At 40.5% G+C, this 25,433-nt stretch overlaps 1 protein-coding gene across 1 annotated transcript; it reads left to right on the plus strand.

Annotated features, from left to right (window-relative positions):
- The first annotated feature begins 7,392 nt into the window (after positions 1-7,392).
- Positions 7,393-22,312, plus strand: bag3 (BCL2 associated athanogene 3). The gene is made up of 4 exons (XM_041209763.1): positions 7,393-7,916; positions 13,038-13,421; positions 14,053-14,607; positions 16,197-22,312. Exons 1-4 carry the CDS (start codon positions 7,737-7,739, stop codon positions 16,884-16,886), a joined length of 1,809 nt encoding a protein of 602 aa, XP_041065697.1. The 5' UTR covers positions 7,393-7,736; the 3' UTR covers positions 16,887-22,312.
- Positions 22,313-25,433: the final 3,121 nt, after the last annotated feature.

The raw sequence follows: 25,433 nt of genomic DNA on the forward strand, positions 1-25,433 counted from the left end.
GAAGCAGCTTGGGAAGCGTGTCTTACAGTCAGCATCGCGGTGAAGCAGTCTGGGAAGAGTGTCCTGCAGGAAGCGTGGTGGTGAAGCAGTCTGGGAAGCATGTCCTGCAGTCAGCATCATGGTGAAGCAGCCTGGTAAGAGTGTCCTGCAGTTAGCATCGCGGTAAAGCAGTCTGGGAAGAGTATCCTGCAGTCAGCATCGCGGTGAAGCAGCTTGGGAAGCGTGTCTTACAGTCAGCATCGTGGTGAAGCAGTCTGGGAAGAGTGTCCTGCAGGAAGCGTGGTGGTGAAGCAGTCTGGGAAGCGTGTCCTGCAGTCAGCATCATGGTGAAGCAGCCTGGTAAGAGTGTCCTGCAGTCAGCATCACGGTGAAGCAGCCTGGGAAGAGTGTCCTGCAGTTAGCATCGCGGTAAAGCAGTCTGGGAAGAGTATCCTGCAGTCAGCATCGCGGTGAAGCAGCTTGGGAAGCGTGTCTTACAGTCAGCATCGCGGTGAAGCAGTCTGGGAAGAGTGTCCTGCAGGAAGCGTGGTGGTGAAGCAGTCTGGGAAGCGTGTCCTGCAGTCAGCATCATGGTGAAGCAGCCTGGTAAGAGTGTCCTGCAGGCAGCATCACGGTGAAGCAGCCTGGGAAGAGTGTCCTGCAGTTAGCATCGCGGTAAAGCAGTCTGGGAAGAGTATCCTGCAGTCAGCATCATGGTCAAGCTGTCTGGGAAGAGTGTTCTGCAGTCAGCATCATGGTGAAGCAGCCTGGGAAGAGTGTCCTGCAGTCAGCATCACGATGAAGCTGTCTGGGAAGCGTGTCCTTCAGTCAGTTTTTGTTGAAAAAAGCAAGAGTGACATCACAAGACAGTGCGAGAGCGGCAGAGAGATCAGAACCAGTGCGGGTGCGGGGAAGCTTCAAAAAGTGATGTCAGCACAAAGGTCAGAGCTGATTGGTGAGTAGTGGTAAGTGTTTTTCTCCAGTTTAAAATAGATTAATCTAAGGAAAGGTAAGTGTTCTAGTTTTTATTTAAAGTACATGAATAATTTAACTTTTTTTTACAGCATTTAACTTAAAGTAAGGGTTTTTTCCAACTAGAGGCATGGCAGGGCAGCTCAGTCCTGTGTTATGTACCGTCTGAAACATGTGGGAAGTCCTAGATGCTCCTTGAGCACTGACTGACCACGTGTGCACCAGCTACAGCTACTTGAGCTCCGAGTTTCAAAGCTTGAGCACCAGCTAGAGGCACTGAGCTGCATCCATGAGGCTGAGAGTTTCATGGATAGCATATTTTTAGACATGGTCACCCCACAGCTTACTGAAGTGCAGACAAAGAGGGAATGGGTGACCATCAGTCAGAAGAAAGGTGTCATGCAGGTAGTCAGGAAATCCCCAGGGTGCATCTCGCTCGAGAACCGTTTTTCTGCGTTGGAAAATGGTGAGAGTGACGGTTCCTCTGGGGAGTACAGCCACGCTTATGACACTGTGAGTGGCTCAGCTGCAAGGGGGGGCAGGAAAATGAGGGGAAGAGCAATAGTGGTAGGAGACTCGATAGTAAGGGGAATAGACAGGTGCTTTTACGGCTGTAGACGTGACTCCAGGATGGTATGTTGCCTCCCTGGTGCCAGGGTCAAGGATGTCACTGAATGGCTGCAGGGCATTCTAAAGGGGGAGGGCAAACAGACAGAGATCATAGTACGTATTGGTACCAATGACATAGATAGAAAGAGGGATGAGATCCTGCAAGCAGAATTTAGGGAGCTAGCAAACAGATTAAAAAGCGGGTCCTCAAAGGTAGTAATCTCTGGATTATTTCTGGTGCCATATGTGAGTAAGTATAGAAATAGGAGGTTAGTCCAGATGAATGCATGGCTGGAGAGATGATGCAGGAGGGAGGGCTTTAGATTTCTGGAACATTGGGACCATTTCTGGGGGTGGTGGGACCTGTACAATGCGGATGGGTTGCACCTGAACCATAATGGGACCAACATCCTTGCGGGGAGGTTTGCTAAGGCTATTGGGGAGGGTTTAAACTAGCTTGGCAGGGGGATGGGATCCTGAGAGGAGGTTCAACAGGGGGAGATGCACAGCCAAAATTAGAAGAGAGAGCAAGTGAGTCCGGAAGGCATAGAAATTATAGGCCAGTTAAGGCACAAGGGAGTTTGGCAAGGTTGGATGGTATTTATTTTAATGCAAGGAGTCTGATGAATAAGGCAGATGAGTTGAGGGCACAAATTAACACATGGGAGTATGTTGTCATTGCTGTCACAGAGACATGGTTGTGAGAGGGGCAGGATTGGCAGCTCATTATTCCAGGATATAGGGTCTTCAGACAAGACAGGGAAGGAGGTAAAAGAGGAGGGGGTATCGCAATATTGATCAAGGAATCAATTACAGCAGAATGGAGGGATAATATTTTAGAAGGCTCCTCAAATGAAGCCATATGGGTAGAACTTAAAAACAAAAAAGGAGAAATCACATTGCTGGGAATGTACTATAGACCCCCAAAAAGTCAGAGAAATAGAAGACCAGATATGTAGGCAAATTTCAGGGAAGTGTAAAAATAACAGGGTAGCAATAGTGGGGGATTTCAACTTCCCCAACATTAATTGGGTTAGTCTTAGCATGATAGGTTTAGAGGGAGCAGAATTCTTAAAATACACCCAGGAGAGCTTTTTAAACCACTACATAGAAGGCTCTACAAGAGGGGGGATGGTCCTGGACTTAATTTTAAGGAATGAAGCTGGGCAAGTGGTAGAAGTATCAGTGGGGGAGCATTTTGCAAATAGTGATCATAACTCCATTAGATTCAAGGTTGTTATGGAAAAGGACAAGATGGGCCAGAAATCAGAGTTCTAAATTGGGGAAGGCTGATTTTAATAAGATCAGATATGATTTTGCCAGATTGGATTGGGAGCAGGTACTTTTAGGTAAATCTGCATCAGAGCAGTTAGACTTATGCAGGAAGGAAATAGGGAAAGTAAGAGCCAACATATTCCAGTAAAGACAAAGGGTGGGACCAACAAATCCAGGGAACTCTGGATGTCGAGGGATATACAGAATTGGATAAAGAGAAAAAGGGAGGCTTATGGCAGATACCGAGGGCTCAAAACAATGGAAGCCCTAGAGGAGTATAGAATATGTTGGGGAGAACTTAAAAAGGAAATTAGGAGAGCAAAAAGAGAGTATGAAAAAACATTGGCAGGTAAAATAAAGGAAAATCCAAAGTTATTTTACAAGTACATTAGGAGTAAGAGGATAACTAGGGAAAGAGTAGGGCCCACTAAGGACCATAGTAGTAATTTGTGTGTGGAGCTGGAAGATGTAGGTAGAGTTCTAAATGAATAATTTGTGTCAGTGTTTACAAGTGAGTGGGGTGACATGGGTATGGAAATCAGGCAGAAGGACTGTGATATAATTAAAGAAATTACATAGAAATGGAGGAGGTTCTAAGTGGTCTGGCAGGCTTTAAAGTAGATAAATCTCCAGGTCCGGATGAAATATATCCCAGGCTGTTGTGTGAGGCAAGGGAGGAGATAGGAGGGGCACTGGCAATAATTTTCAATACCTCTCTGGCCACAGGAGAGGTGCCAGATGACTGGAGGACAGCCAATGTGGTACCGTTATTCAAGAAGGGAGGAAAGGATAAACCAGGGAGCTACAGGCCAGTCAGTCTAACCTCAGTGGTGGGGAAACTATTGGAAGCAGTTCTGAGGGACAAAATTAATCTACACCTGGAGAGGCAGGGATTAATTAAGGACAGTCAGCATGGTTTTGTTAAGGGGAGGTCATGTCTGACCAATTTGATTGAATTTTTTGAAGAGATGACCAAGTGTGTAGATGAGGGCAATGCATTTGACGTAGTCCACTTGGACTTCAGCAAGACTTTTGATAAGATCCCACTTGGGAGACTGATAACAAAGGTAAGAGCCCATGGGATCCAAGGCAATTTGGCAAATTGGATCCAGAATTGGCTGAGTTGCAGGAAGCAGAAGGTGATGGTCGAGGGGTGTTTTTGTGACTGGATGCCTGCGCCCAGTGAGGTTCCACAGGGATCGATGTTGGGTCCCTGGCTGTTTGTGGTATTTATAAACGATTTAGACTTTTAGGAGGGTTGATCAGTAAGTTCGCAGAGGACACGAAAATTGGTGGGGTGGTAAATAGTGAGGAGAATAAGCCTTAGCTTACAGGAAGATATAGATGGTCAGATGGGCTGATCAGTGGCAAATGGAATTTAATCCGAATAAGTGTGAGGTGATGCACTTGGGCAGGACAAACAAGGCACGGAAAAACACGATGAATGGTAGGACCCTGGGAAGTATTGAGGATCAGAGGGACCATGGTGTGCCCTTAAGGTAGCAGGACAGGTAGACAAGGTGGTTAAGAAGGTACATGAGATACTTGCCTTTATTAGTGAGGCATAGAATATAAGAGCAGGGAGGTTATGCTGGAACTGTATAAAATGCTGGTTAGGCCACAGCTAAAATATTGCTTGCCGTTCTGGAATCTGCATTATAGGAAGGATATGATTGCACTAGAGAGAGTGCATAGAAAATTTACCAGGATGTTGCCTGGGCTGGAGAGTTTTAGTTATGAGGAGAGTTTGGATAGACTGGGGTTATTTTCCCTGGAGCAGAGGAGATTGAGGGGGGACATGATTGAGGTGTATAAAATTATGAGGGACATAGATAGTGTAGACAGGAAGGAACTTTTCCTCTCGATGGAGGGTTCAATAACTGGGGGCATAGATTTAAGGGGTAGGAGGTCTAGAGAGGATGTGAGGAAGAATTTTTTTCACCCAGAGGGTGGTGGGAATCTGGAACTCACTGCTTGAAAAGGTGGTAGAGGCAGAAACCCTCATAACATTTAAGAAGTATTTGGGTGTGCACTTGCGATGCCATGGCATACAAGGCTACGGGCCTAGTGCTGGAAAATGGGATTAGAATAGTTAAGTACTTGTTTGACCAGCGCAGACTTGATGGGCCAAAGGGCCTTTTTCTGTGCTATAGACCTCTATGACTCTATGACACAGGCAGCGCTGAGCGCTCCAGCACGCATTTCATGCTGGGTGGGCCTTAATTGATGGTTGGCTTCCTGACCGCTCCCGCTTGACACACTGAGCCTGCCCGACAAGGGCAAAATCCTGGCCTAAGCTTTATTGATAGCACATAACTATGTACATATATACAGGGTATAGCCCAAGGCTTGCTTCTACACAGGTCTCTGCCCAGCCCATAGCTAACTCTAGTCTCAGGTCAGTTTTTTCAAAATTTGTTCACACATTTGTGGGCACCACTGGCTAGGCCAGCATTTATTACCCATCCCTAACTGACCTTGTTCAGAGGACATTTCAGAGTCAACCACATTGCTGTGGTCACATGTAGGCCAGACCAGGTATGGTCAGCAGATTTCCTAAATTAATGAATCAGATGGGTTTTTCCTTACAATCAGCAATGGTCATTGTTGGACTTTTAATTCCAGATTTTTATTGGATTCAAATGTCACCATCTGCTGGGGTGGTATTGGAACACAGGTCCCCACATTGTTCCCTGGTTCTCTCTAGAATACTAGTGCAGTAACAATACCACTACGCTACCATCTCCCCTCTTTTCATATGTCTCTTTACATCTCACTGTGGGTGGTACAGTTTCCCAGTCCTACATTAACCATGCTATCCCAGATACCTGTATACTGTATTACATTGATTTCTAAAAAACTTGTGTGATTAAATAGCAGTCGGCAGGAACAAAGTGACTCTCCAGTGACTTTAACCTCTCGCCCACCCTGTTGCCACTTGGTAGGGTGAGTTAAAATTCTGCAGGTCAAATTCATTAATTAAAATATGTTGCAGAACTACACTGAGAGTCTCCTCAATTTTAAAGTAATATACATATAGGCCCATGATTTGCAGTCAGTGATTGCTACAGACCTCAAAGAAAGCCTCGCTGAGAGGTCCAGCAATCTTTCTGTCCAGAACTTTGCCTCTTTCAACATCCAATTGATTGTAACCTTGTTCAATGGGCATTCCTAACGGAAAACTGCAATGATGTCATCAAGCTGTCTAAATAGCCAATCATATCAACGAATTTTCACAGCCAGTAAACCAGGCATTGGAAAGTTTTCATGATCAATCACCTTTTTAAAACTTTTGCAGAGGGCAAAACATAGACCTGGGGCTAAGGTAAAAGTGAAATATCATGAACAAACTTATAAAAATATATAATCATTTTAAAAATCAAATTTAAAAACAGCTAGTGATTAATCATGATGGGGAAATTAAACAACATTTCATTGTTTTCTCAGGGCCAGATAAGTTGTTCAGCAGTAGTTGGCACTCAGATCAGCATTAAAAACCCAGTTACACTTCTTTGAACAAAGTTTAACTTTTATAGAGTTTCTATTGGAGAGGAAAGGGGTAAATTTTCATTATATCCATTGATATCACTGATTGCTGGCCCTGATGGTGAATGGGTTGGTAGGCAGTGAAGGAGCCTGGGGGGGTCCACAGCGCAGCTTGTGGCAGATAGTGAGTGATAGGCCACAACTTCAGGATTTTTGTGTTAATCAGCGTTTAGGCTAAATCCTGAAGTGGTGGTCAGATGTAGAGGAGAAATGACGGCTTACACAAATAGCTCACCTTCAAAAAACGCTCAAATTCTGCACCATTGAACTGAACATTTCAATTCAAGGTAACCAATAGGCTGCTTTGACAAAATGTTCTTTTCTTTCTCCCTAACTTGACTCTCTTAAAGGAGATAAAAACAAAAAAAAAACTGCGGATGCTGGAAATCCAAAACAAAAACAGAATTACCTGGAAAAACTCAGCAGGTCTGGCAGCATCGGCGGAGAAGAAAAGAGTTGACGTTTCGAGTCCTCATGACCCTTCGACAGAACTTGAGTGAGTCCAGGAAAGAGGTGAAATATAAGGTGGTTTAAGGTGTGTGTGTGGGTGGAGGGCGAGTGTGGACTCACTCAAATTTTGTCGAAGGGTCATGAGGACTCGAAACGTCAACTCTTTTCTTCTCCGCCGATGCTGCCAGACCTGCTGAGTTTTTCCAGGTAATTCTGTTTTCCTCTTAAAGGAGAGTCTTATAAAAAGCACTGTGACTCCTCACCACAAAATACACGATTATACTGTATTGTTAGGTTACATATGAAACGGATATCAAATATAGCCCGGCTGTCTTGCTCACGTGATCCCTTAAATTGGATCCAAGTATCTTTTTGGAAATCCACCTTATATGGGTATACTTCATTCAACCAAAATGACACTAAACTAAGTCATTTTATGATTTATAACCCTTGTTAAAAAAAAGTTTATACCCCTCTCTGAAACTTTTACCAAATTAGGGTATCGTAGAGTTTAGAGATTTTTTTTTAATATTACAACATTCATTAATTCATAGGGGTGGATGATAATTGCTCGCGCTGGGGAAGACTGCTTATGCTCAACACATTGGAATCGCCAAGCTCCTCCCCAGTTGCAAAGAAAACAGAAAGCAGTGAACGGACAGTAATCCACTTTCCCAGCAACTATCCCCGGGTTACTGCAGTTCGTGCACACTAATAGTTCAGGAGTGCAGCTTTATCATCTCTCCCGCCCGTCCTCACAGGAGCAGAGAACCAGCCAGAATATTCCAGCCCTCTAGACTCTTATTGCTCACTGCTCTCAGATCATATTCTAGACACTTTCCAGTCCAGCCCTTGCCTGCCGGCGTCACTCTATAAATATTGCAGAGAAGGAAGCGGAGTGTAGAATGGCTCAGTTCACTGTCCCAGGCTTCGCAATGAAGAACTCTCCGAACCAAACGGCCAACAGCGACGCTCTTCCTCCCGGCTGGGAGATTAAGATTGACCCGCAAACCGGGTGGCCCTTCTTCGTCGATCACAACAGCCGAACAACAACGTGGAGCGACCCGAGAATGGAGCTGCAGAAGGTAAGTGCTTTCCCCCTGGGCTCCCGTAGCTTGGGTTAGAAAGCCAAGTGGCAGCCTGTTTCAGAGTAGATTCTAATAGGGGTATTTTGGGCAAGTTCCTAACGGCGCTTTCTGAAGCTGTATTTAAGCATGGGGTCGGGGGGGGGGGGGGAATGTATTGCCTGGACGTGCGCTGGCAGGGAGAGACTGCAGTGCGAGCGTCCTATCGTGAATACAGTGACCTTCCCCCGGTGCTACTGGTCTCCAAATACAGACCACAACGCCAGGCTATTGTGCCAATTTCTACCCAATTTCAGTCATTGTGACAACAATCCATTTCGGCCAAACGGGAATACATGTCCTGCTGAGAATAATGATTGCCTACTGCAAAAAGTAAATGTCTTTTCTCGGGCTCATTCGTGCCCCCATAATTTTATAAGAAATGAAATTAAAGCAATATCAACAATGTTAAAGTTAGCCAGTGGTAAAATGGCATCTTTATACTCTCAGGGATTAAGATTGTGTTTTGGATGACGCACTGCAGTCCAATCTGATGAAACATCGGCTGGTTAACCTTTTTTAACTTTCGGCCCGAGTGAGGTTTATTTTAAGCAGCGATCGTAATTTGCAGCGTTAAGTGTTCAACGTGCGTTTGGGGGAGACTGGCTCGGCTCCTTTCTCCAACATTTATACAAATAGAAAAGTCATTTCAAAACCCAAGTGAAATTATGCGGGTACATATTGAGATTGTGTTGAATTCACTAAGTGTCTGTTTGGACTCAACGGAGCCTGGCAGCTGGCACCTTGTTTAGCTGACTGAGTCAGTTGTCAGGAGAAAGTTTGGAGACATTAGGGATCTTGTGGAGCTACACAGCTGTCAGATGTTAAAAATGGTGCTATGTTGGTGGTGACATCCAGCATAGCGCGGAGGCATGTCGTGAAGTTTCTACCATGTGAAGTAAGCCACCAGAAACTGATTTATTTTTCCAGTGCTGTGCCCATAAATTTAAGGGCCTTTCGCATGTAAGAAACTAACGTTCCTGCTTTTGAAACCACCTGCAAAATCAGGAAGATCAAATAAATAGGTACAATGAGTTTCAGTACAGGATAAAGCTGAATTAATGACAAAAATAACGCGCAAGACAACAGATTTTAATTTTATATTGATCAGAAGATATAACCAGGGTAAGTAGCCAGGAAATGGGCATTGCAGCTTAATTGATATTGCTGTCTAAGAAATGGAGCATATTTATGAACAATTGATGGAAATTTTAAAATAATATATATATACTCTCAGTCTTGCATAAAATATTGTTTAATAAAATAATGGTATCAAAATGATTTTGTGATAACTTATGCTGAGGTTCACTCTTAAAAAAAACACACTAGATTCCTACATGAACAAGATGATATACCCCTCTGATGAATGGGATGATAATGCACTCAGGGTCATAAATGCCTTTATGTCTGCAGTCATTGAGTTCTACGAGCAGGAAACATTACTCAACAGGTTGAGCAAGACAGTATCAGTTTTTGCTCTCCTTGAGGTGGGACACATTGGTCGAATGTGAAATGCTGTGTAATGGCTCCGAGGGGAGCAAACTGAATGGCAGCAAGTTCTGATGGTAGGTGTGCCTAAGCTTTCAAACTTTGACCCAGTTGGGAGTCATGTGTTAAACCAGTGAGCTGCTAGTTTTGCTTCTAGAGCACTTTAAGCACACAGTTATTATATTTTGACTGATCTATAAAACTAGCCTGAAATCTACATTGGGAAATGGATATCACATAAATTCATTTAGCCTCTGATTCCTTTGTGAGTGCTAGGTGCACATTGAAACAATCTACTCAATCTACTATCATTAATATCTTTCTTTTGAACTTAATTCCTTTTAAATATTACACTTCATTCGGATTCAGTAGTTACTTGTAATACCACATGTTCATATTTTACCAACCATTTGGGTGAAAAATGATTCTGACTTCCTTTATGATTCTAGTAAGTTAATGCATTTGGAGATTCAGGGTGTAAAAGTTTTTTAGGTACCTTTATGGTCAACAGTACTAGGACAGCAATGTGACCTACTACAGGGTATTAGAGGAAGGAATCTCCCCCGTGATTCCTAAAAGACTGAGTCATTGCTCTCAGCTTGAAGATAGACTAAAAGGAGACGTTTGCTCAGAGGAAGGGAAATTGGAATTGAATATATGTGGATCACTCTTAAATCTAGTGACTGGTTCAAACAACCAGTGGGGGAGCCCTCAGAGGTAGCTTGTCTACTATTACTTCTGAGAGTGGTGAAAGAAGCCCAGCAAGATTGAATGCAAGTGCAGAATTAAAGCTTGCACCAACAATAACAGCAGCATATACATTATTCAGTGGTTTTAACATAAAAGTGTTCCAAAATGCTTCACAGATTGAGGCAAAGGAACAGAGGATGAACTTTGAAAGGAGAAATTAGGAGGTGGGACCATAACCTTAGTCAAAAAGATGGGTTTTGAGGAATTTTGTAAAGGCGAAGAGAGAGGTTGGAATATTTAGGGAAGGTGTTTCAGACAGCAAGGTGGAGCGGGAATGAGTGGAGGGGGAAATGAGTGGAGGGAAGGACACAAGCTGAAGTTTGAGGACTTAAGGGTTCAGGAGAGAATATTGAATATGTAGAGATTGCAGAAATAAGGTGGTGTGCAAGCCATGGGTACAGGAGTTGGTAATTCAGACTCTCTTGCCTGTTCCACCACCACTCATTTAAAACATGGCAGATCTGTAAATCAACTCAATTTACCCACCTTTGTTCCAGAATCCTTGATGCATTTAACCAACAAAAATCAGTTGACCTCAGTCATGAAAATTTCATTGAATCTATAATGCTCACCAGCTCCAGATTTCCAGTATGCTTTGAGTGATAAAGTGCTTCCTGATGGGCTAGTTTTAATCTGTTGACCATGCCCACTTGTTATGGATTCCCCATTAGATGAAATAGTTTCTTGTTATCTAACTTTATAAATTCATGAATGACTTTATGTGCCTCGATTAGATCATTGCTCAACCTTCTAAACTCAGTAGAATACAAGCCAAGTTTATGAAACCCGTTTCCATAACTAACCCTTTAGGACCTGGTATGATTGTGGCAACTCTGCACTGTGCCCAAAACAGAATGGCCTCCTCCAGATACTCCAGATGGGGGCTGACCACACAGCTTGTGGGTTTACCTATTAATAACTCAGCCCAGTGAGGCCTTGAGGGATGTATAGATAAGGACAAAAAAATTCACTTTATCATGCTGGAGACAGGGAGGCAATGTAATTCAGTTAGGGCAGGGTGAGCAGGTGTTAGTGAGGGACAGCATGTAGCTGAGGTTTTGACAAATTGGAATCAGAAGCACAGCAAAAAATGATCAAACCAATCACATACAGCGTTAAGTGCATTTTTTTAACTTACTTTTCATGGGATGTGAACATCACTGGCTAAGCCAGCATTTGTTGCCCATCCCTAATTGTCCATGAGGAGGTGGTGGTGAGCTGCCTTTTTGAACCACTGTAGTCCAGGTGATATAGGTACACCCAGAGTGCTGCTATGAAGGGAGTACCAGGTTTTTGAACCAGACAGTGAAAAAACAGTGATATAGTTCTAAATCAGGATGGTGTGTGGCTTGCGAGCGGGATGGGGGAACTTTCAAGTGTTGGTGTTCCCTTTAGTCTGCTGCCCTTGTCCTTCTAGGTGATAGGGTTTGCGGGTTTGGAAGGTGCTGACACAAGAGCCTTGGTGAGTTGCTGTAGTGTATCTTGTATATGGTAGACACTGCTGCCACAATGTCCCAGTGGTAGAGGGAATGAATGTTTAAGGTGGTATATATGGGGTGATGATCAAACTGGGGTCAAGCTTCTTGAGTGTTGTGGGAGCTGCAGTCATCCAGACAAGTGGAGAGTATTCCATCACATTCCTGACTTGTGCCTTGCAGATGGTGGACAGGCTTTAGGAAATCAGGAGGTGAGTTACTCACCACAGAATTCCCAGCCTGATCTCGTAGCCACAATATTTATATGGCTGGTCCAGTTAAGTTTCAGTAACTTCAGGATGTTGTTGGAGGGTAATTCAGTGATGTTAATGCTATTGAATGTTCAGGGGAGATGGTTAGATTCTCTCTTGGTGGAGATGGTCATTGCCTGGCACTTGTGTGGCGTGAATGTTACTTCGGACATTACACTCCAGAAAGTACATTCTCATGATAAATAGTGGAATCTATAAGTGCTATTTGAGCATAGACCCTCATTGTGAGATAATGTTTGGTTCAACTTTAAGCATTGACGTACCTTCTGAGAAATGAGTGAATCTTAAAGAAAGAATTTCAGTCAGGACATTTGTACTCTTGTCATTATTAGTCAACATAGAAGCAGCAGTGAAAATCTTTAGAGGTGCTTGATGCGATGCTTCAAAAATGTTGACTTGTCTTTCCAGTTTCCAGCAACAGTTTATCCAATGATTCAGGGTAAAATCTTAACGGTCACCTGTTATTTTACCAGTGTACCATGTGAAGATAATTATATTTTACAATGGATTCTATTTTATTTATTTGCTTGGTTTACACCAAGAATCTTAACAATGTTTATCTGTAGGTACAATAATTATTTATTGTAGGTGGTTAAATATAAGTAATAAAGAACTTTGTGTAACATAATAGTATTACTATCCCAGAGTCTGTATACCTTAAAATACTGCAAGTTTTCTATTCTGCAGAAATATTTAATTAATCCAAAAAAGATCTTGAGCAAATAAAATAATTGTTTTACCTGCACACTTACTACTTTTTCCATAAGAAGCTATTACATGCTTAATTTAACATCTTACTAATCTTCATGATTTTAAATTGTTTTCAATTGGACCCACAGATACCATGAGGTAAGGTACAGCATTAAAACATGTGGGAAGTATCGATTATAAGTCATGGAAAATGGAATGGATTTTGAAAATAATTCTCAGACATTTTTATTTATCTTTGTCACAGTTTAATTGTTTACAATATTCCAATTTTTTGTGGTAGGCTGGTTATTGACCGGTACTTTTGAACTGATATTGCATTCATATCAGATTGCAGCAAAGGATTAAACAGCAGCTAAAAGTTCTGAATCTATATTTTCTATTTCTAGGAAAGGCAAGCTTTTTCCAATGGTCCGTATCCGTCAGGGTATCACCAATCATCACAAGATGTCCCAAAACAACGACATGGAAAAGAATTTGGCTCTACAGGTCCTCAGCTTCGCCCAGGTTACATTCCCATCCCCATAATGCATGAAGGAGCTCCTGATCATTATCAGCAAAAATTACACTATTCACCTCAGCAGCCTGACTTGCAGAGACTTAAAACTGAAGTCCGGGCACATTCCCCAGTACGGGCACAGTCTCCATCCAGGCTCTCAGCTCGAGCTGAGTCACCAGCTGGGCCTCCATTCGAAGCCACGCAGGCAGATAAACAAAGTGGACAAGCATCAACAGCTGCCACTAGCCAGGCTTCTGGCTTGCAAGGGTCAGAGGTAATTTGTTTATTTTTCTCAAGAGTATTTTTCATTATGAAGTTACTGTCATGTACTAGGTCTGGATGGCAGCCCTGTCTGAAATGGAAGAAACTGATAAATCAGGTAGCCAGGAATCTAAAACCACTAAACAAATAGAAAATTTACACAATTTACAAAAGCTTTATTTTAACTGTCTTAAGCCCAAAGCAAAAGTTAGTTTTGATGTAAAACTTCTTGTGTTACAAAGGAAGTTACAAAGAAATCACATGTTTTCCTTCCAAAAGGCAAATTGTGGATTTATTTTTAGACTGTCGTGTTTTAGAGACTAAAAATAGCCAACTCATGATGTGATACTCTTGTCTTTCTTCTGTTTGCTCCAGGTCACAGCATGTTCCATTAAAAGTTTTTTACATTCTACTTTTGCATTTTAGTGGCTATATTTTAAATTGAAGCAGTAAAACTCCTGTGATGGCATATAAATAAACAACAAAAAAGTGAAGAAAGAATTTTTTTTAGATCAGTATATCAACATATGTTTTCATCAGTGTGATTGAAGTTTTTCTTTGGTTGGCTGATTGAAAATTATTACAGTTACAGAACAAAAGAAACTGGAATCTTTAATAATAGTGACAATCTTCCTTTATTTCAGAATTCACAGTTCCAAACTAGCCCCCAAACATTTTCATCTCAGCAGCATGGTCGGTCAAGCTTAGGAAGTTCCCAGTTACCTTCAGGTTATATTTCTATACCTGTGATCCACGAAGGAAAAGGAGTAAAGTCAACTCAACATGTATATCACCCTGCTCACCAGACACAACAACCAAGCCAGCAATCATATCACCCAGTGCAACAGGCAGAATACCCAATTCAGCAATCACATCACCCAGTGCAACAGGTACAGTACCCAGTCCAACAAGCACCTCATCCAGTGCAACAAGCTCAGTGCCCAACCCAGCAAGCATACCTTTCTGGCCCACATGTACAGTATCCTTCCCAGCCTACAGAGTGCACAGTCCAGCAGCAGCAGCCAGTTGCCTACAAGTTTTCTCCTGAAGACTGGGGAACAAACAGAGCTGGGGCACAATCACCACAAAGAATGGCTCAGAAGGGAACATCAAGTCGTGAGAGCTCCCCAGCCCGGATGACTTCACATGCTCGGCCACAGTCACCCATCTGGACCAATACAGGTGTGGACAGACCACAGGTAAGTTGGTATGTTTTTGATCATATAGCAATAATAATGCACTTCAACATATTTAAAACAAAATATTTGAAAAAAATACATAGGAAGTTAAACTAACAGGAGAAGGTTGAACAGTTCACATGTATATGCATAGCCTGTCTAACAAACCGGGAAAATGTTAGTTTTCTGTGCCGAGAGGTCAGCCCAGTTAGGCAGCTACAATCTCACCAAAAAAATAAGAGGCCATGGTGGAATGAATATCTCAAACTTAGGATCACTGCATTGATTGGACCTCATTGTTCTTGCAGTTAGCTCCCTGATCTCCGGTGGAGATTGCTGTATCTCAGTTCATGACATGACGCACTGAAACAAGGGTAAAACTACAACTTTGTGTCACAGTTGTAGCAACTAACATTTCATACTAGATTGCAAATAATGGCAGCAAAGAATGAAAATAAATTCCTGCACTAATGCAGTGTCACATCACATTGAAACTTTACAAAACATTTTCCACCACAAGGTCCTTTTCAAGCACAATGACTTCTTACATAAATGAAATTGCATTTGAGATTCTCTAAGCTGTCTAGGCTGCTTGGAGGCTCTGTGCAAGAAACAGAGAATAGCTATAAGTGAAAAACTTTCAGGCGAGAGAGGGGTTATAAATGGGATACAATTAAATGAAAGCCTCAAATGAGAGTCAGTACTGGGACCTTTGTTATTTATGAGTTAAATCACAGTTGCTGAGTCATAAAGACGACAAAGATGCCAGGTATAATTTCTGGCCTATGACTATATCAGCTGAGCAGCAGTTGGAGTTCTGCAGATCAACAGTTACCTTGTTGCTTTGTAAGCCATATAAGATATGAATCAAGTGCATCTCACTCTGCTGAATTATGGTCACCCAATCATTGGAAGGATATTATTGCACCAAGAATAAAGGTGCAGAGATGAGCAACAAAATAATTCTAAGTTTCAGGAATCTAAATTATCAGGAAAGGTTAAAAAAAAACTTCAAATCATATCTTCAAAATAAAATACTTATGGTGGTCCGAATGAAGTCTTGATCCAGGCAAATTTTTCAATACAACAAATTTTCAAATATCAGAGGTAACAAGTTAAAAATGAAGAAGTTAGAAGTAAGTAAAGAAAGACAGCCAAAACTAAAATGTAAGGTACTTGAGGAATAAATCATCAGGAAAGGTTATTGATGCTAATGGAAATGATTCCAAGAATGTAGTGAGGAATATGGTGAGAAGACAGGTAGATTTGGATGGGCTTGTTATGTTCAGTAGCCTTTTATCATAGTAAGTTGGAACTATTGCAGAGAAACCTTCAGAAATTGTGGAGACGTTTTGTACAATGTACTTGAAAGGATTAAATATTAATTGGCAAACAGTCTGACCTAGTGTAGTTACAGAGCTCAGAAATCCAAAAATAAAAATGCACAAGTCACAAATAATTTATAGGTTGAAGTAATTTATCTGATCAGATTCCCCAAAATTAGTCGTGCGTGCAATCTGAAATATGAATATAGTAATGAGAGCATAAGAGCATAAAAGTACTGCATATATTGAGCTAATTACCTAAATTCCCCTTCCCTAACTATATAGGTTGCTCAGCAACGAACACAGCAGCAAGAGGCACCCAGAATGCAACAGGAGAGCAAAGCCCATTCCTTTGGGTCCGAGCGTCCTGCAGCCTACATCCCAATTCAAGTCACAAGGCAACAACCACATAAACCTCAGCCTAAGACTGAGAGAAAAACTCCATCCCCTGCAAAGAGCAACACCCAGCAAGAAGAGGGTGTTGTCCCTGAAATAAAGCCCATAGCCACTGAAGAATCTCAGACACACCCTGGGCTGGTAAAAGTAGAGAAAATTCTTCAAAAGGTCCATAGGCTTGAGGAAGATGTAAACTTATTTGAAGGTGCGGGAACTGATAAACACTATCTGATGATTGAAGAATTGCTGACCAAAGAGCTGCTGGCCCTTGATTCAGTGGACCCTGAGGGTCGAGATGATGTGCGACAAGCCAGAAGAGATGGTGTTAAGAAGGTTCAGAACCTTCTAGAACAGTTAGAACAGAAGGCCAGCATGGGCCCAGAAGCCAAAAGTTTTCCTGAACCTCAGCCAGGAATAACTGAAAAATCAGCTCAAATGGATTATACAGAAGATGACAAAAAGTGCTCAAAAACCGATGCACAAGAATCAAAAACGGAAACTGACCAAAGTGAAGTGAACCCGAGAAAACCTGGTGATGATTGCTACATTAAAGACATTTCTGATAATAATGAACATTAGTCCTTCAGTATCAGAAGTGCATCCGCCAATCATTTTTATAAATCGTGTTGAAATGTTTTATGAATGCATGCCATCAGGAGGCTTTCTCATAGTTTTGTGCCCTAGTATTATTTCTCTGCCATCATGGAGAGACAATTGTGAACAACAGGAGCTTGTTGGTTGAATTATGCAAGTTTTTGGTTACTTGTAATCAACTTTGAAAAAATACATTCATCTTGCTGAAAACATGCCTCTGTTTTGCATTGTTTTCTATTTGCTATCTTCCTTAAGATTAATCTTGCCAAAATACCATCTTGTGCCACATGATGGTGGCTTAGAAAGCCTTATAAATTACCAGAGTACCTATTTAAGTTATAAACATTAAGTGTTGCCTGTGAAGTAAAAGTGTCAGTTTAGACACTGTTGGGCACTTTATGAATGAAAATGTTGAAATGTGTAAGACATTGAAGGAGTATGAGTAGAGTAATATAGGTAATGGTTTCTATATTCTATTGAGGAAGCATTAAATTCAGATCGCATTTGCATTTTGTGCAATATTTATGTTTGGTAAGCAACAAGAAGTCAACGTTCATTTTAAGCTTACATGTGTTGCTTACAAAGAATAATTTGCTTACAAAAAGTAATGGATTTTAAAATGCAGGGAATCTTGGTTTAATTTTTAAAGACTTTTAAAATATGTTGTGTTCCAATCTTTCCTTTGAACTGCGATCCAGATGCAGATGTTTATTGATGTTTTTGGTTGGAAGTTTGATTTCATTTGATCATCCATTTTGTTTACAAATGGCATTGACTAGTGCCACTCTGCAACTGGCTCCTGCCTATAGCAATAGCAGGGACAATGCAGAGTATAGGTCAGTGACATTTGTTTAAGTCAAAGGTTGGCCAGAGTTTGTCACCAACAAATTTTCAGAGTTGTGTGTTAAGTATGGCCTTTTGTAATGAGAATCCTTTAATAGCTGCCTCTGAAGCTAGAATATATGCTTCTAGGTCATCGCAGTGTCACCATTACATTGCAGTTGTACCTGCAATGCCATTGGTACAAGGGTATGAAAAGGTGGATCACAAATGTTTTCTCTAACAATTACACAATTTTAGATAAAAGATAAAGGTTATGACACTCACATTTGCTTTTCTACATGCTAACCTCAGAATGACAACTATCATAACTTTAAACGCTATTGCTAGTCCCTTTATGCACCTGCATTTTGAGAAAGTTGGTAAAGAGATGACAGTGTTCAACGTATTTAATAAACACTTTGGTTAGCAATTATTACCTAAACTAATAGAATCAAAGAGAGAAATCTAGTATTTTTTAAGTGTATTTTCATTTTTTTCACTTTGTGGAATTGTGGGGAGGTGGTGGAAGGATTCCTGAGCTGATTATCAGTCCATTGAACCGCATCTTGAACACTACCTCAGTGCCAACAAGTCCTGAATTTGGACTTGAACCTGGAGCTCTAGCCCAGAGACAGGGATGGTACCACAGTGCCACAAGACCACCCAGAAACCAAATGATAAAATGGGTAATGAGAGTGCAACTTGTACATTTGAACCTTGACTTTAAGAGAAATCAGGCAGAAAATTAGTTAAAATGGAGCAGGGGGACTTATTCTTTTCCCACCCCAATCTGCCCAATCACAATTTTAAATTGCAGGTAACAAGGATTAGCTTCCAAAGCTGGTGACATGCTCTATAAATATGCAGATCAGGCTCCAATTACATTACTGGGGCCCAACTGCAAATTTAACTGAGGCATGGACAGGGGAACAGTAGTGACTAGATCAGCCAAGGCCAGAAGAGGCCCAGTTATCTATTTTCTTCTAGTTTCCATGTGAGCCGGGACAATAGTCTGATAACATCAGAGAAAATACTTCAGAAAATTCAGAGGCTTGAGGAAGATGTAAACTTATTTGAAGGAACTCTAGGCCCCGAAAGGAAACTTTGGACCTTCCCTGCTCGCTCCCACCCCTTCCCTCCACATTGTCTATCCCTTTACCCTTAGTGTCACTCCCTGTGATTCCTGGTGATTGCCTCTGACCACCATGATTTTAACAGTCAGGCAGTTATTTCTCAGCAAATTCTGGGCCATTTTGGATGGGAAGTTAGCAAATAGAATGCAAATTAGGCCCATGATCAGCTGAGGCTGCCTGTTGTGCTCACAGACCAGCTGGCTGTTCACTTTGATGCTTTCCAATTTGGGAGGGATGTATAGCCCTTTCTCTTAGATCACAAGATCCCTTTTAATCTGACCACTTTTAGAAAACAAGAACAAACACTTTGACTTGTTGTGGCTTATAAATTCACAATCATTTAAAAAACAATATTAATATTGGATTTAAATGTCTTGATAAGAATTGTTTTAGCACATATATATTTTCAAACACATGATGCAATGTGTCACAGCAGAATGCATAATCATGCTATTTGCAGGTGATGCAATTGTAATGCGTTTGGCACATGGCTCTTCTCCCATCTCAGACAGAAAGGTCTTGCCAAAAACTCTAAATGGAGACAGAGGCTTTTTTTTTTAAAAAAACAACTCTATTTTTGCAACATACAGCACAATAATTTTTCCACTTATTCTTCATGCTCAGGCTGGAATGGATACTGCAAAGTAGAACCACATGTTAATTGTATAAATTAAGGTAAGTATATACAGGAGGAAGGCATTGATTGGATGATTACTTGAACATATATATAGGTGGATAGGATTGATTGAATGATTACTTGAGCACATTAAGGAACACTTATTGACACTGGTAGAGGAGAAGAGTTCAGAGCTATACACTTGTATTGTTTCACTCTGTGAATAAATTTAAAACTGAGTAAAGATTGGCTTCTGGTCTCCTACTTCACAAACTGCTGTCAAGAGTTTAACATCACACCACCATTTTTACTACACCGCAACAGCCCAAACCTTTCATACTCACAAGACACAGCAAGAGCACAGCTAGAAAAAAACAGCTATTTCTAATTTACTCTTAGTCACAAATTATACTTTGCAATCTGGTTTAATGCTTTAAAGATTGTTTTACTACTCAGGAACAATCATAAAGCAGAGTAGTTACACAAATGATGGTGTTTAAAATTATTTATTCATGCCTACTTCACACAAGTCCTACCATTTCATTTAAAATAATCCATTATAATCAATATATAATCATAGAAACAAAAACAGGAAATGCTGGAAATACTCAGCAGATCAGCATCTGTGGGAGAGATACAGAGTTAACGTTTCAAATCGGTGACCTTTCATCAAAACTGGAAAATGCAATATGCTTTAAGCCAGTCGAGAGGCAGGGGAGGGATGGATAGAATAAAAGGGGAGGTCTGTGACAGGATGGCAGGCAGGAAACATTAACTGATAAAAGGTATGATGGTGCAAGGAAAAGGGGGATCATTATGGAACAAGTAAGGAAACAAAAGATGGGTCTGGAGGAGGTATAAATATGAATAGCAGAATCATTATCAACAACTACCATCTGAAAAAATGAGGACAGTGATTATGATCTGAAAATATTGAACTCCGTGTTGGGTCCAGAAGGCTATAAAATGAGCTTCACTGAAAGAATATAGGAGGCTGAAGATAGAGAGATCAGTTCTTCATTATAACCTGAAGTGCTTTGAGATACTTGAAAAATGTGATAATAGACAGCATTTATGAATGCCATTAAGAGAAATGAGCACCAACCACATCCACAATATTCAATATACTATCTTCTCTTCCTACTTTTGGAATGCTTTCTTTTTGCCCTGATGATATAAGTTAACATAAGTACAATGATAATTTTGATTTCCTTATGAACAGAATAGAAAATGAAGGCAGAGATACAACAAAAATTGCAAATACTGGAAATCTGAAATAAAAATAGAATTGTCATCAATTTGGGTTAACATTTTAGGTGGTCTTTTGATGAATTGTTATACCTGAAACATTGAACTCATTGATCTGTTGCATATTTCAAGAAAAATAAAAACATCACAATATATGTAAAATATTTGTACCCTCAACATGAAACATTGGTAATACCCAAATAATATTATTACTTTATTGAATATAATCATGATTCTGAGAACAAAAAACAAATTTGCATTTAAATACCACCTTTCATATCCGAAGGATGATGCAAGGTACTTCACAGATAATCAAGTACATTGAAGAGTAGTCATGGCAGTAGTTTGTACACAGCAAGGTCCCACAATCAGCAAGCAGACAAATGGCCAGATTTTAGTGGTGAACAGATAAACCTTGGCCAGGACGCTGGTGAGATCTTCCCTACTCTTATCTGAATAATGCTTTGGTCTCTTTTATGCCCACTTGGACAGGTAGCGATGGATCCTTGGTTTAATAACTAATTTGAAAGAGGCTAACTTCGGATGTATGGTAGTCCCTCAGTACTATACTGATATAAGGCTATTATTCATATCTATTAATGCCAGGTTGAGTTGACATTTTTTTCTGATGTTTATCTGACCTTCCAGTATTTATAATGTTTTTAAATTGTTTTAGAGTACATTGAAAGCTCCAGGCCAAGTTTAGTTCTCAATATTTAAATGAATAAGTTATTGCAGCAATGCAATTACAAATCTCTGCAGCTTCTCTTGCCGAAATGTTAAAAATAACCGAGAACTCAAAAATCTAACTTATAATATGCTTGTCAAATAGTTTTACTTGCACATGACTATCTTTATTATGCTGACTGTATGCAAAGACCAGCATGTATTTTCATTTCCGTGCAGAATGTTCTGTCTTTCAAAAGAAATCCATAACACACATATAAACCAGTGACCTGTTCTTTTGGAATGAGTTTCAAGTTACCCAAGTAAAATTGCATACTGGTCCTGTTGATTTCAATTTCCTGTGCATTCACAAATTGTAGGCAAGTTTTAAAATGTAGAAAGTGTTTCTTAATAGGAAGATTCATACAGTAAAGAACTACGTATTTGGTTGTTGCTGTAAAGTAATAAAATATAAGGGGAATTTATCTGCCTGCCGAAATGTTTATTGTCACTACAACGGAGAGCCTTGAATACAATTGTACTGCATTTTGAAAGACTATCAGTTGAAAGATGTGGATACATTTATAAATTGACTCATCCTCAGTATATGCCAAATTGATTTCCCTAAACATTGTTTACAGTAACAAACAGTTAGACGTGAAATTCATAGCTACTCTGTTATTTGGCATCTTGAAGCAATCTTTTTCACTGAATGACTCATTCTATAGGAACAGGTTTATTTCAGACGTCAATGAATGTATACCATGTATCTCAAAGTAGTAATAAATGCACTTTGTATGTATCTGCACTTAAATAACACCAAAAATTAGGATTAAGTCCTGTTGTGGATTCTGTATGTAATGCTGCTATGTCACATAAAGTAACTGGTATGATGTATAAATGTAATAAAGCTATGTTGAGTGGAATGCAGGGTGTGAGTTATTTTTGGACACACAGGTCTAATGGAAAGTACTGGAACATTCATGGAGTCTCTGTAACAAATGCCTTACCCTCCCTTCTGCTGCAAATCAGTACTTCATGAACTGGAAACGTTTTCCGAATCAGAACATAAATAATTAATGACACATTCAATCTAGTATACTTTAAACTTCAAATAGATGCAACATTCACACAGCTTATGTTTTATACAGTATATGTAAACTTAAAAACCTAACACAAATCATTTTATATTCTAATTACATTTCAATGTATTTCAAATGCACTAGTTTGCTACAGGCTGTGACTGCAACATTCACTTAAATTTGACTTGTTACCCAGAATGTTATACAGTTCTCAATAAGTAATGTGATTCCCAGAAAATGAAACTGTTGACAATTTTATAAAGATGTAGGTGTTCCTTAAGGATCTGGGAGTTTACAGTCCTTTTGGGTAGTTTCTGTACACTGACAAGCTAGAAATTAATCCATGTCCAGAGAAGATTTTCACTATCAGCATGGTGGGAAAATTACATTTGATTCCCATGGTCTCTTCTCAATCTGGGTGAAGTGCAGCAATGGTTTACAGCCCTCTGAGCTGAGGAATGGTGTAAGCTCCAAGAATGGCGTAACATTTGAAAAATTGGTTTTGTTCATTTTAAGTGGCGAGTCTTAATATTTTGCTGCCAATTTATAGTGTTGGTTAGTATTGCAAACAAAGTAGCTTATCAAGAATGGAGGCACCGGGGGTTATTTTAACCAAACTGACAAGGGATAGAAGCTTGGCTCAGAGGTGAATAGGATGCCAAGAATGTAGACAGTCTGATTCAATCTGAGACGGTGACCAAGGAGGGGATGGGATTATTGGCAAGGATACAAAGTTTGTAGCAGAGCTAAAGGTGATGGTTTCAGTCTTCCTCGCATTTCACTGGACGGAATTGTGGCTCATCCATGACTGCCAGAGGAACAGTTTGATAACAAAGAAGCAGTGGCAGGGCGGAGACAGGTGATGGAGCACGGTTTAAAATGGATGGCTGATGCCATTCCAGCGATTTCTCCTAAGGTTGGTTAGGTTAATCCGAGTAAGTGATCCTGGGCCGTTCCCCAATTTTCTCCCAAATAGCCTTGGCTCAGTGGTAGCTCACTCATCTCTGACTCAGAAGGTTGTGGATTTAGGTCCCACTCCAGCACAAAATCTAGGTTCACAATTCAGTCCAGTGATGAGGGACTGTTGCATTGTTGAAGACGCTGCCTTTCAGATGAGACATTAAACCAAGGTTCAGGTTGCCTCTTAGGTAGATGTAAAAAATCCCAAGGCACTATTTGGAAGAAGAGGAGGTGAGCTCTCCTTGGTGTCCTGGCCATTATTTATCCTTCAATTAACGTCACTAAAAACAGATTATCTGGTCTTAATCACATTGCTTTTTGTGGGACATTGCTGTGCACAAATTGGCTGCCACATTTCTTACATTACAGCAGTGGCTACACTTCAAACGTACTTCATTAGATGTAAAACACTTTTGGACATCCAGAGCTCCTGGAGGAAGCTTATTGGAAGAGGCCTGAGGTAATATTTACCTTGGACAGCCTGTGTAGTATGGAACACAAAGGTGGAAAAAAATGTAATGAATCATGTCAGAACAAGAAAATTTAATAGATGTGTTTGTGAAACAATGTGCCAAAGGTTTGTGGTTCCCATTGATGTACTTCACAAGCAGAGCATAAAATGAAGTACAGGATTTCTAGCACTCTTTGAGAGTAGGCTTATTGCATTCCCATAATGGCAATGATAAATCTCTTTCCCTACATTTATATTTAGTGGGATTCCTGTATAAAACAGATTTTAATCATTTTTATTCCTGACTTTTCCCACTGTACTCTTTTGTGCCAGTGAAAGAAGCTTACATTACTCAACATTAGTCAAGTGACAATTAATATCTTGCACCTGATGGCATAGATATAGTACTTTTTTTAACATTAATTTGCATTGAATGAAACCAAACGTAGCTCACTGACGAGGTAAGGTGTTCCCTTCCTGTTTTTTGTTGAACTGTAGAAGTATTTTTTCAATTATTAATAACAGTTGGCATTGATAAGTATATTTTCCTAGCAGTTCGTATCTAAAAAAACAATCAGCATAAGGTCATGTCGTTCTTTGTGGAGGGCATGAAAGCTGTATCCACTGACTGCTGAGAATTTGCCAGTTACTGTATATTAATATCTTGGGTTAGTATTTAATGATAAATACTCATAATTCTAACAAGTTAACGAAAAAGGATTACATTTGTTATCACAATGTTACAAATGTTCAATTTTTTTTGTTTAATCTTAACACCTTCTGGGAGTTTTGCTGGGAGCACACAGATCCAAAATGACTAATAAGTCACAGGTAATTTATAACTTCAACAAGTAAAACTCTGAGCAGTTTATATGACAAAAGGGATAAGAGAGCTAAATGCAGTACTGTAACACAATCTTGGGTTTCAGGTGACTTCCATCAATCAATGTGCTACAGTTGCACAGTGTTCAACTAATGTTTTCATTGTGAATAGGCATTGCTTTAGAACTCCTGTTTAGCAATTCAATGTTCGATGTTAATTTAAACTTGTCCCTTTTTGAAGTATTGAGCTTGACCTTGGGGGCTCACTAATAGGAATTCCAACAGCAACTGTTAAATGTCTGCTGCTATTTTTCTAAAAGGGAGCTTGCTTGGTGTTTGGGCATCCATTAACATAATGCTGGAATCCTTTTAATTTGATTGAGGTGACTAGAAGAAAGAAAAGAAAGAGTAGCAGTAGACAGCAGATCGGAGGGTTGCTCTCTTTGGGGCAAAGTGTAAGACTCTTCACAGCGGACCAGCCGCCATTGCATGAAAGGAGAATCCCTCCCAGGAGGAGGCAATGGCATAGTGGTATTGTCACCGGACTAACATTCCAGAGACCCAGAGTAATGCTCTCGGGATCCGGGTTTGAATCCCGCCATGGCAGAAATTTCCAGCATCTTGAGGTTGCTAGGACAAAATGGCACACAAGAGGCAGAAGCAAAGTTGCAAGAGAGGAGTGTCCCATAAGTTAAAGCACTTAATCAGATACAAAGGTGGAAAAAAATGTAA

Source organism: Carcharodon carcharias, chromosome 17, assembly GCF_017639515.1.
Source record: "Carcharodon carcharias isolate sCarCar2 chromosome 17, sCarCar2.pri, whole genome shotgun sequence".
In the NCBI taxonomy this organism is placed as follows: domain Eukaryota; kingdom Metazoa; phylum Chordata; class Chondrichthyes; order Lamniformes; family Lamnidae; genus Carcharodon; species Carcharodon carcharias.